Here is an 11782-nt window from a genome sequence, read left to right on the forward strand (position 1 = left end):
AATTCTCCATCGAGTCAAATTATTAATTTAAACCTAGAAAAGTAAAAGATCGTCGCTGTGGAGCAACTGGAGAGGCTTCTGTTCTCTTAAAGTGCCTTTGATGACTAGAGTATTTTTTTTAAACTTTGACACGTATTTTGTAAATAAAATGTTTGTAAATAAAATGTTTGTAAATAAAATAACAATCCTGCAATAACATTCAGAAGGCGACTGTAGTAACTTTCAGGGAATAAAGCGTTTAATGTTAGATACAAATAAAATAATGATAACGTGAATAAAGTGAATTATTAAAATATTTGTCGAATATGTGATGCATATTGATCAATATCGTTTTAAAAAAAAACACAATTTCGACGTTTTAACAACAATAAAATATATATATATTTTTAAATGATTACTGGAGTCATCAGCGAGCGGATTGTGGGTAATGTAGTCCGGCGTCAGACACGTGGTACAAGCAGGAAAACATGGCGGGCATGGAGCTGCTGTCGGACCAGGGCTATCGCCAAGATGGAAGGAAAGCGACCGAACTGCGGAAGGTCCAGGCTCGGATGGGAGTGTTCGCCCAGGCGGACGGTTCTGCGTACCTGGAGCAGGGGAACACCAAAGTCCTGGCTGTGGTCTACGGTCCGCACGAAGTAAGTGTTAGAAATATATTTAGAAATAACTTCTATAAATCTTAAGTGCGGCAAATAAATAATATTTATTTATTTAAAAAAATAAAGTTTTTCACTTTATTTTTGACGTCAATTTCGGGCTTTGTTAGTGTATGAGTTTGGTCAAGTCAAGCCTACAAAATAAAAGTTTTCGTCATTTTTTATTTTTGTATTTGGTTGGTTTATTGGTTGTTGTTCTAAATCTGAAAGTATTGTCTTCAACATAAGGCGGAAGGTTTTGCCCTAAACTACAAGTGTCAAACTCTTACTGGCTCAGGGGCCAAACTCATTTTATGTGGCCTGTCAGATTTTTGGCTCAAATGAAAACAGATGAATGTTCACGTTTTTTGTGATTAAGATAAGAACATTAAATGTTGAATTAAAATGAAAACCTCTAGGATTGGAAAATATCACAATAAGACTCTCACTTCCTTTCACAGACACTTTGGTGAATATACACATTTTTCAGCCCATGAAACAGTTTTTCCCCTCGCCTGATTGAGTTTGACACCCCTGTCTTAAAGTACAAACAAAGTCAATCTTGTTTTTATTTATTAGTTTTAATTAAAACTGTAATTTAGGTCTGAGGGCACTTTTTAGGCGTTCAAATAATATAAATTCAGTGTTGCGCAATCTTCAAGTGTAAATAACAAACCTCCTTTAAACATTTGTCTCATTAAAGTGCAAATAATTTACAAAACCCCCAAATATATTACATTCAAACGGTGCTGAGCATCTTCAAATATTATGACAATTCGAAATGTTTGTTTTACAAATGTGTAAATAAGAAAATCCTATACATTTAAACTGGTAAAACACATTTTATAAAACATACAGTGCACATGTTAAAAATAATAACAAAAACTATAATAAATTAAAAAAAAACATAATGCAGAAAGACACATTAGTATGTGTACAAACCATACAACGTACAACTATTGCAACAGTTTGTTTTCATGTCTTAACAAGAAGGATCTGTCTCGCCTGCAGTTAATACAAAACTCTGCAGCGAGAATTCTGACCCGCTCTAGTAGAAGAACTCACATCTCTCTGATCCTTAAAATCTGGCTGCCAGTTTCTTTCAGGATCAACTTTAAAATTCTGGTTCTTACTTTCAGAGCTAATTATGGTCAGGCTCCTCCTTACATCAGTGATCTGATCCAGCCTTACACCCCAGCTCAGGCTCTGAGGTCTGTGGATCAGAATCTACTGATGGTTCCTCGCACACGGCTCAGGACCAGAGGAGAGAAATCCTTCCAAGCTTTTGCTCCTAAGCTTTGGAACGATCTCCCTCTCTCTTTGCGCTTCATGGAGTCTACTGACTCCTTTAAGAAACATCTTAAGACATTTTTATTTGTTAAGGCTTTTCCTTGATTTTCTGGAACTCCTGTTGTGTTATCAGTTTTATCTTGATCTTTAAAGTATATACTTTATTGAGTTTTGTTTTGATTGTTTAAGCGCTTTGTGAACATGGTCTGGAAAAGCGCTATATAAATAAAAATTACTTACTTACTTACAAACGTAGAGGCAACAGAATTTACTTTTAAAGATGTTGACTGCAGTGTATCACTCACAGTAATATGAGTGAATGAACGTTAAGAAAACACAACCCAAGCAATGGCCGTTGTCTCTGTCCCTGTAGATGCGCGGCTCTCGCAGCAGGACCCTCCACGACCGCGCCGTCATCAACTGCCAGTACAGCATGGCCACGTTCAGCACGTCGGAGCGGAAGCGAAGACCGCACGGAGATCGCAAGTCCACCGAGATGACCCTCCACCTGAAGCAGACGTTCGAAGCCGCCGTGATGACGCAGCTGTACCCGCGCTCGCAGATAGACATCTACGTGAAGGTAGAACCTGAACTTCAAAACTATTTTATTTTGATTCTCATTTGTTTGTTTTTCTGTCTCGACAGATCCTTCAGTCAGACGGCGGGAACTACAGCGTGTGCGTGAACGCCGCCACCCTGGCGGTGATCGACGCCGGCATCCCGATGCGGGACTACGTGTGCGCCTGCACGGTGGGCTTCGTGGACGAGACCCCTCTGGCCGACCTGTCGTACATCGAGGAGAGCGGCGGCGTGAGCTCGCTGGCTCTGGCTCTGCTGCCCCGCGGCGGACAGATCGCTCTGCTGCAGATGGACGCCCGGCTGCACCAGGATCACCTGGAGACTCTGATCGAAGCCGCCATGACGGCGTGCAAAGGCGTCAGCAAGGTGCTGGATCAGGTGGTGCGGCAACACCTGCAGGAGGTCTCGGTGCTGACGGGGGAGTGACGACGGAAACCAGTTTTTTTCTTTTGTACACATTACTGTTTGATATATTTAGTTATGTATGTGTATAACAAATACACATTTCAGAAATGTTACATTTTTGTGGAATTCGTAATAAATGGCGACAAAGCCTTTGACAGATTTTGTTGCTAGTCGGGACTTCATTACGATATTTGTCGTCTGTTCTTTTGTGTCGTTTTATTTTCATGTAAATAGAAGTGAGTGAAGGTAAACGTTTCCACGTTTGAAAGGAGACAAGAAACTAAGCTAGACCAGTAAAAAAGAATCCTAACAAAGTTTGAATGGTTTGTATTTTCACCGCCACAATGAAACCAAATGCATGAAAACATGGATTCACTCTATATTTGCATCTGTGTTGTGGGTTTTTTTTAAGGCCAAATAATGATCTTTGATCTATGTTCTTTATCTTTATCTTTAGACTTAGATTGGATCATCTTGTTCTTTCTCTTTATGTTCTGGTTCTTATTTTATTGTGATTTATTTTTTATGAAAAATTGCTGTATTTTCTGTGGCTATTGGGAAAAAAACAATTTCCCGAAGGAGACCTCCTGAGGGATCAATAAAGTTTTACCTTAACTTACTTACCTTAATGTCTTTCAACAAAAGTGTACCAATCTCACAGAGAAATTACTGAATTACTAAAAAATTAAAGCCATTTTTATACTACTATTAAAGAAAATAACTTGATGTTTCAATAGTTGCATTTATTCGTAAGTAAAATTATATGAATTAATTGATTCAATTAAATCAAAAGGTGGGAGGAACCGGATGTTGGTCCGGTGCATTTTTTTGTCCGGGTAGTAATAATGGAACCAGGAAGTAGTGGTCTGTGAATGAACATAACTCTTCGGCTTCTAAAATCTGGCATTGGTTGCAACTTGCAAGGTAGTACGTGATCGTTCGCATAATAAAACATATTTTTGATTCATGTAAATTCGTAAATTACATACATGTTGACCACGTCTGGTGAAGCTAACTCGTTAGCATCTGCTAACACTGTCAGTGTTGGGAGTCAACACTGTTGACAGCAGGTGGATAAAACGCTATTTCCGCTCTTGTTTGCACGGTGTGATTGTTTGCTGAAGGAAAATCAACGTATTTAAAGAAACTACTTATGTTCATTTAGTGACAAACACGATCACTAACTACTTGAATTGTCTCCTCAGGTTCCAAGAAGAAGCACATTGCAGCACAATGGGACTTCTCTCGGATCCAAACCGAAGACTCGCCCTGATCGGGCTTCTTACTCGACTCAATGCGCCGATATGGTGAGTTTATCAACATATTTCATAATACATTTGCAAGTATTTGATAGTGGTCATCAATGAAAACACAATTTATTTGCTCATCTTCATTTATTCCTCCAGTGTTGTTTGCTACATGGCGGGTATCCGTTGGTTCATGGGTTTGGCGTTCTATTTGTAGTATTGTCGAGTACTTGACTCTGGTGTTGCAGAATTTACAGACCCCATGACTCTTGACGAAGTCGGAACCAAAATACGTCCGAACACCAGCTTTAAAAACTGATGCAGTCAACTGTATCCTCTAGTCCTCAGTCATAGCCAGGATCTCACAGGATTTAATTTTTCCGTGAGCTGCAGAGTTCGAGGTTCTGGTGGCCGGAAAGATTTGCTCATCTTCATTTATTCCTCCAGTGTTGTTTGCTACATGGCGGGTATCTGCTGGTTCATGGGTTTGGCGTTCGAACCCTTCACCCTGCGGACGTACATGTCGGAGAACGCCATGGGGTCGACGATGGTCGAGGAGAGATTCCCGGCGGGAGAGCGAGCGCTCGCCACGGGCAGAGAGTTCGCGGCACACAAGAGGAAAGCTGGGTAAGTTGAGTTGACGATTATTTCTGAATGTTGAATATTTAAAGGACCACTGGTGTCGTTGCAGAGGGATGCCGGTCGACTGGTTGGTGAAGACCATGCAGGCTCGAGGGCTCGAGGTTTATACGCAGGGTTTTTCTCGCACGCTTCCCTTCCCCGATGAAAACAAAGAGAGATATGTGGGTTCCTTCATGGGTGATTATCGTTTGTGTTTTTCGCACAATCGCTCATCCTTCTTCCTCGTTCGTGTCAGATGGTGAAAGGAACGAATGTTTACGGAATTCTCCGAGCACCGAGAGCTCCGAGGACTGAAGCGCTGGTGCTGAGCGCTCCGTGCAGTGAAGGCGATGACAACAACCAGGCTGTGGGGCTGCTGCTTGGTTTGGCTCAGTACTTTAGAGGTGAGTTCATGGAACGTTTAGAAAGAATCTAACTTTTTGGTGTCCGCCGGGGGTGTGAATTGGCAAGAATATGGTGATTTGATGCGTATCACGATACAGGAGCAACAATACAATATCTTCTGATACTGTAGTAACAAGCATATATTTGTAGTATTGTCCAGTACTTGACTTTGGTGTTGCAGAATTTACAGACCACATGACTCTTGACGAAGTCGTAACCGATTTTATTTGTTTTCAAACCAAAATATGTCCAAACATCAGCTTTAAAAGCTGCTGGAGTCGACTGTATCCTCTCGTCCTTAGTTATAGCCGGGATCTCACAGGATTTAATTTTTCCTTGAGTTCAGGAGTTCGAGGTTCTGGTGGCCGGAAAGTTAAATTGCAACACAAAAATAAACAAAAGCTATATATGTTTGCATGTTAATTGTTATTAAAAAAATGGAATTATTTTATTTTTAAAACACTCTATTGAAATGTCAACCAGAATAGAACTAGCGTGAAAAACTAAATATGATTTGAACCAAGAACAAAATAAATACAGTGGTGTTGAATATTGATACATTATCATTATTAAAAAAATAAATATTGCGATACATTGGTGTATCAATATTTTCTAACACCCCTAATAGACGGGCATCATGGGAGTTCGCTGTTTGTAGGCACTATAAGTAAGACTGCGGTGAATGGATATGCCGGGAGACTACTGTAGTTTTACATGTGTGGTGACGTCCGTGTCCACCAGAGGGCTCCCTAGAGTTACAAATAGCATGAAAAGTGCAGTCATGATATTTCTGTTTATTAAGTGAAGATTTTCAGCGCTAATTTAAAAAAAAAACGCCCCAAAAAAGTATTATTTGCATGTAAAATACAAATCTTCTTTTAAATGCACATTTATTAAAATATAAACTGTAAAAAAAACATGATAAAAATAAATTGTTGCAGTATTTTCTTACTCTCCTTGTAACTGCTGTGAAGCTTCTGATCCGTACCTGCTCTGGTCCTCACAGGTCAGGTGTTTTGGGCCAAAGATATCATCTTCCTCGTCAACGAGCACGATTTGATCGGGATGCAGGCCTGGCTGGAAGGATACCATCACACCAACACCACAGGTGCTCACACTGCTGATCCCTCCCTTCATGCATGACTTCTGTCGTGCAACCCTTTTGTTTTAGGGTCAGTGATCAAATCAGCTGCAAACACCTTTTTAAATCTAGTTTAACGTTCAATAAGAACAAGTGACGAATCATTAATCATCATTTATCTTAAGATGCGTAAAAGTAATACAACTATATAAGAGAATAGAATCAAAAATTAGATTATCTATCATCCATGCCTGTATCAGATTGTTTGGAGTGGAAAATATAAATTAGTTTCTGGATTAAAGCCTCAGAAAATGGGTTTTCTATTAATTCAAGGAAAAGATTATCCACTTAAAAAACTCTTTAAAATGGGAATAATCTTAAAATCGTCGCCCCTTTGACACCCGTGTTTTAGGAGGATATTTAACTAAACACCCAACAATTGTTTTGATCTTTCAACTCCCTCAGTTTTATTTAAATAGATATAATATCTGAGTTTTGTAAAGAAATAAAGTTTAAATACATTTTTGTTTTCATTTTTTTAATTTCATGGTTAGACTTAAATGACAGGTATAATCAAAACTAAGATGATTAATTTAAACTGTATAAAAGTATTTACCATAACAAACTTTACCTCATTCCGTTTATATACTGACTTACAGTCCACTTATTAAAAATAATAACACAAAAAAAGAAGAATAATAACAACAATAATTGAATGATAATTAATTGTAATGATGATGGAAAAATATGACATAGAATCATAAAATAAATGTACAAAATTGAATTAATTTTAAAAACGAATTAAACTTTTTAAAATTAAATAGTTGTTGTATGACGCAAATGTTGAGACAGTACTCCCTCTAGCAGATTCGTGAGTGTATTTACAAACTCTAGAATTCAACCAGAGACCTGAAAAAAAAAGCCAAACAAGTAAAATGGAAAGAAAAATGATTTAATCATTTTATTCTGTAACGACCACCACAATAATTCCTATGTACGTCTGAAGTGTCGATGCTAATTCTTAAATAGTTTTTTCTGTCTGTGAAGAAGTTCGGACTTTTTGTGTCGATACAGGAGCTTTTATTTTGAAGTTCTCAGTGAGATAACTCTTGGCTTGATGTCTCGGTTCATATTTGGCCCCCCGGTGGTTTTCACTCAATCATTTGATTGCCCTTTTTTTTTTTTTTTTAAAAAGAAAAAGTTTAGACACTTCCTGCCTCAAATACTATAAATAAATATTTGTATCTCACTCCCTCTCAGTGAACTAATAATTGCTGCTTTTTGGGTTAACCAACTTTTTACTTTTAACCTTCTTCTGCTTTTTAAATCTGTCTGAATGATTTTAATCCTGTGATCATCTGCCTCATAACTAGTCCATTAACCTTCTGTGTTACTAAGCGAGTCACAAGTCTAATCCTGACCCCCCCCCCAATCTGCCCCCCCCTCCTCAGGCATGAAGTGGACCCCGCTCCAGGGCCGCGGCGGTTCCATCCAGGCCGCCTTGTCCCTGGAGCTCAGCAGCGACGTCATCACCAGCCTGGACGTGGTCCTGGAAGGCTTGAACGGTCAACTGCCCAACCTGGACCTGACCAACCTCTTCTACGCCTTCTGCCAGAAGATCGGGGTCCTCTGCACCATCCAGGGGAAGGTAAGGGGGGAACCAGACCCCGAGCAATCCATCCAGACAGGATCCACCTTACACTGGTTCTGGTGCAGCTGCAGAGGAACGACTGGGACAGCGTGTCGGGCTACAGTCACGCCGCTCAGACCATGATGCTGATGGTGATGAAGCAGGCGAGCGGGCGACCTTGGGGCGACCACGGCCTCTTCCTGCGCTACCACATCGAGGCCGCCACCATCAAGGGAGTCAACAGTTTCCGCCAGTACAAGACGGACGTCACGACGGTCGGAAGGTAACGGGTTTTAAAAAAAAAAAAAAAAAATCCCGCTATCGTTGATATCTGGGATCTTCTACTCCAGGCTGCTGGAAGGAATGTTCCGGAAGCTGAACAACCTCCTGGAGCGACTGCATCAGTCCTACTTCTTCTACCTGATGCCGTCGCTGTCGCACTTCGTCTCCATCGGATACTACATGCCGGCGTTCGGGTTGCTGGCCGTCATCCTGCTGCTGCGTGTATCCTTTTTATTTCACCGTCAAGAATCTGAGGCCATGGTTCTCAGTCTTTAACCGAAGCTTCCTGAGTTGCTTTAAAGCTGAAGATTATAGGAGATAAATATGGAAGTAAATCAGTGTCATTAGAATGTTTTAGTTAAGTTATTCAAAAATTGTTTAATTACTTAACGAAATGTTGTTGTTTTTTTTAACTCTTGTGGTATCTCTGGGTCAAGGTGACCCGGAGTCCTCAAACCAAAGGTATCCCATGAGCCGACACACGAGTTAAGCGTCAAACTATATTTGAAATAATTCACTAATTTCTATACTGAAAGGTTCATTAGTTGTTTTGTTTTTTTTAAAGGAATTATTCTTTTTTTTGCACATAGAGTTTGATATTTTTATTCCAATTATTCAAAAATATATTTTATAAAGTCAATATTTTTAAAGTTGTAGCCTTTTTAATTCCATATAAAAATGTTGGTACAACAGAGTCAGCAGACGTTACCAAAGCAGCTCCGAGCTACAACAGTCACATTAACTAAGATTTCTTTACATTTAAAAGGCTAGAAAAAATTGTAATAAATCTTTTTCAAAATTTTTTTTAATTTTTAAATAACAAACGCTATGTGTTTTTTTTTTGTTTTTTTTTTAAATCATTAATATGGAAAAGTTCCAACTTAATTATTTATTAAGTCAAATGCAACCTTTTAATAAAAAAAAAATAGATTGTTGAATAGAATTGTTTAAAAAAAAAAAAAAAAAGGGGTTTCAACTGAACAAATATGAATAAGTGATGTGTATATAGTATATATATATATTAATATTAATATATTTATATTTACAATAAATAGTTGGAAGGCACTGGTAAATGTCGCTACAATTAGTTAATAAAATACTGATTCCGTTACCAGATGAAACCGCGATATCAGCAATACTTTGATTCCAAACTGTCTGATTGAACCCTAACCTTGGATCCAGGCGTTGGACTTGTGGGTCCAACTGTCCACTCCGGCCCTCAAGAAAGAAGACGGCGGCGCCGATGACGACGTGGACCAGGTTTGGATCACGTGACCTAAAAAATACCGTCAAGTCCCGTCACCGATCGAAACCATCTTTTCTCTGCTGCAGTCCAGCCCGGGCGTCCTGTCCGTGCTGACCCCTCTGGTCATCAGCCACCTGACCGGCGTGGCCCTCTACGTGCTGCCCATCCACTTCCAGGAGATGGCGGTGGAACACTTCCCGGTGTCTGAGACGGAGGCGGTGGTTCTGACGGCGATCGCGGTCTACACGGCGGGCCTGGCTCTGCCTCACAACACGCACAGGTGTGGACCCCGAAGGTTTCGCTTTCCTTCTGACCCTTAACGACCCTTCGTTAGGTTCCTGGCGGGCGAGGGGACGGAGCAGGGCTGGAGGGTCCTGAAGCTGGTGGCGGTCCTGTACCTGGCGGTTCTCCTGGGCTGCACCGCGCTCATCAACTTCTCCCTGGGCTTCATCCTGGCCGTCAGCCTGGTGCCGGCGGCCGCCTTCGTCACGCCACACGTCCCCAAGTAACACGCCTCCGTCACGCATGTTCCCGACACACGGTCTAAGGTGGTCTCTCTCCTCCTCCTCAGGGCACTGTCCGCCTTCGTCCTGGTGGTCCTCAGTCCCGCCTTCACGCTGCTCTTCTGCGTCTTCATCTTCCAAGAGCTGCTGGAGTCGCCGGTCAGCTTCCAGGACGGATGGATGCTCTACCTGTCGGTCATCTCTCAGGGCATCCTGGACCACGAGCTGTACGGGTCCCTGGTCTACCCGCTGGTCTCTCTGCTGGTCTACCCCTGCTGGCTGCTCTTCTGGAACATCCTCTTCTGGAAGTAGAACTGACTCCGTTTTAGAAGTTTAACAGACTTTTTGACCTCTGCATGTCCTTGAAGAAGAAACGATTGTTGGGTTTGAATGTTGACTTTTTTTTTTTTTAATATTTATTTATAATAAAGTTTATTATACACAGTTGTGAACCTTTTTCATTCAAGTTTAAAGCAACATTGAAAATACAGAGAATGTTACATTAGTAGTGAAGTTAAAAACAAGAGCAGAGTGGGTTGTTCAAGTGTGAAGAAAACCCAAGTACTTTCTGAGCTGTAGTACTTTCACTCGATTACTTTTGTATCCAAGTACTTTCTGTATCTGAGTACTTGGTACTCTAGTACTTTCTCTTGATTACTTATGTATCCGAGTTCTTTATATACTTCATTACTTTCTGTACACAAGTTCCTTTTGTACTTGAGTACTTTCACTTGATTACTAATGTATCTTAGTTATTTCTGTACTTGAGTACTTTCACTTGCTCACTAATGTATCAGAGCCCTTTCTGTACTTTCAATTGAGTACTTTGTATCCAACTCCCCCTGTACTGCAAGTTATTTCTGTACTCGAGTACTGTCCCTTTATTATTTGGTATCCTTGTACTTTCTGTTCCTGAGTACTTTCACTCTATTTATTATATATCAGAGTTCTTTTAGTACTTGAGTACTTTCACTTGATTACTAATGTATCCGAGATCTTATTGTATTCTAGTATTTTGCCATGATTACTTTTGTATCGCAGTACTTTCTGTCATTGAGTACTTTCACTCAATTACTTTTGTGTCCCAGTACTTTCTGTACTTGAATACTTCCACTCAATTACTTATGTGTCGAAGTACTTTCTGTACTGGAGTAATTTTAATAAATTACTTTTGTATCCTAGTACTTGCTGTACTTGAGTACTTTCACTCAATTACTTTTGTGTCTCAGTACTTTCTGTACTTGAGTACTTTCACTCAATTACTAATGTGTTTAAGTACTTTCTGTACTGGAGTACTTTCACTTGATTACTTTTGTATCCCAGTACTTTCTGTTCTTGAGTACTTTCACTCAATTACTTATGTGTCTAAGTAATTTCTGTACTGGAGTACTTTCACTTGATTACTTTTTTATCCCAGTAGTTTCTGTACTCAAGTACTTTCACTCATTTACTTATGTTTCTATGTACTTTCTGTACTTGAATACTTCCACTCAATTACTTATGTGTCTAAGTAATTTCTGTACTGGAGTACTTTCACTTGATTACTTTTTTATCCCAGTAGTTTCTGTACTCAAGTACTTTCACTCATTTACTTATGTTTCTATGTACTTTCTGTACTTGAATACTTCCACTCAATTACTTATGTGTCTAAGTACTTTCTGTACTGGAGTAATTTCAATAGATTGCTTTTGTATCTAAGTACTTTCTGTACTTGAGTACTTTCACTCAATTACTTTTGTGTCCCAGTACTTTCTGTACTAGGTCTTCCACTTGAATTACTTTTGTATCCCATTAGTCTCTATACTCGAGTACTTTCACTCGATTACTTTTAGATCCCAGTTTTTTCTGTACTCAAGTA

At 39.8% G+C, this 11782-nt stretch overlaps 2 protein-coding genes across 3 annotated transcripts; both read left to right on the top strand.

Annotated features, from left to right (window-relative positions):
- The first annotated feature begins 464 nt into the window (after positions 1 to 464).
- Positions 465 to 3528, top strand: exosc4 (exosome component 4). 2 transcript variants are annotated; one of them, XR_015713581.1, is made up of 4 exons: positions 465 to 638; positions 2299 to 2505; positions 2571 to 3135; positions 3182 to 3528. XR_015713581.1 is itself a non-coding variant. In XM_087811832.1 (3 exons), the coding sequence occupies exons 1-3, from the start codon at positions 468 to 470 to the stop codon at positions 2928 to 2930; spliced, it is 738 nt and encodes a 245-aa protein (XP_087667958.1). In that variant the 5' UTR covers positions 465 to 467; the 3' UTR covers positions 2931 to 3528. The 2 variants fall into 2 exon arrangements, 1 of the variants encoding a protein (XP_087667958.1); XM_087811832.1 differs by having other exon boundaries at positions 2571 to 3528.
- A 217-nt stretch (positions 3529 to 3745) lies between these two features.
- Positions 3746 to 10733, top strand: gpaa1 (glycosylphosphatidylinositol anchor attachment 1). Its single transcript, XM_087811828.1, has 13 exons — positions 3746 to 3833; positions 4115 to 4216; positions 4604 to 4783; positions 4848 to 4959; positions 5034 to 5181; positions 6189 to 6290; positions 7715 to 7911; positions 7980 to 8176; positions 8244 to 8397; positions 9358 to 9435; positions 9508 to 9701; positions 9756 to 9926; positions 9993 to 10733. Exons 2-13 carry the CDS (start codon positions 4143 to 4145, stop codon positions 10234 to 10236), a joined length of 1851 nt encoding a protein of 616 aa, XP_087667954.1. The 5' UTR covers positions 3746 to 3833; positions 4115 to 4142; the 3' UTR covers positions 10237 to 10733.
- Positions 10734 to 11782: the final 1049 nt, after the last annotated feature.

The sequence above is a fragment of the Callionymus lyra genome, chromosome 16 (assembly GCF_982586985.1).
Source record: "Callionymus lyra chromosome 16, fCalLyr1.hap1.1, whole genome shotgun sequence".
NCBI lineage: Eukaryota > Metazoa > Chordata > Actinopteri > Syngnathiformes > Callionymidae > Callionymus > Callionymus lyra.

Excerpts from the sequence above, each read along its gene's own strand:
- exosc4 (XM_087811832.1), top strand. The coding sequence starts at position 468 with ATGGCGGGCATGGAGCTGCTGTCGGACCAGGGCTATCGCCAAGATGGA. Across the intron at positions 639-2,298 it reads TGGTCTACGGTCCGCACGAA|ATGCGCGGCTCTCGCAGCAG; the intron begins GTAAGTGTTAGA and ends CTGTCCCTGTAG. Across the intron at positions 2,506-2,570 it reads AGATAGACATCTACGTGAAG|ATCCTTCAGTCAGACGGCGG; the intron begins GTAGAACCTGAA and ends CTGTCTCGACAG.
- gpaa1 (XM_087811828.1), top strand. The coding sequence starts at position 4,143 with ATGGGACTTCTCTCGGATCCAAACCGAAGACTCGCCCTGATCGGGCTT. Across the intron at positions 4,960-5,033 it reads ATGAAAACAAAGAGAGATAT|ATGGTGAAAGGAACGAATGT; the intron begins GTGGGTTCCTTC and ends CGTTCGTGTCAG. Across the intron at positions 8,398-9,357 it reads CCGTCATCCTGCTGCTGCGT|GCGTTGGACTTGTGGGTCCA; the intron begins GTATCCTTTTTA and ends CCTTGGATCCAG.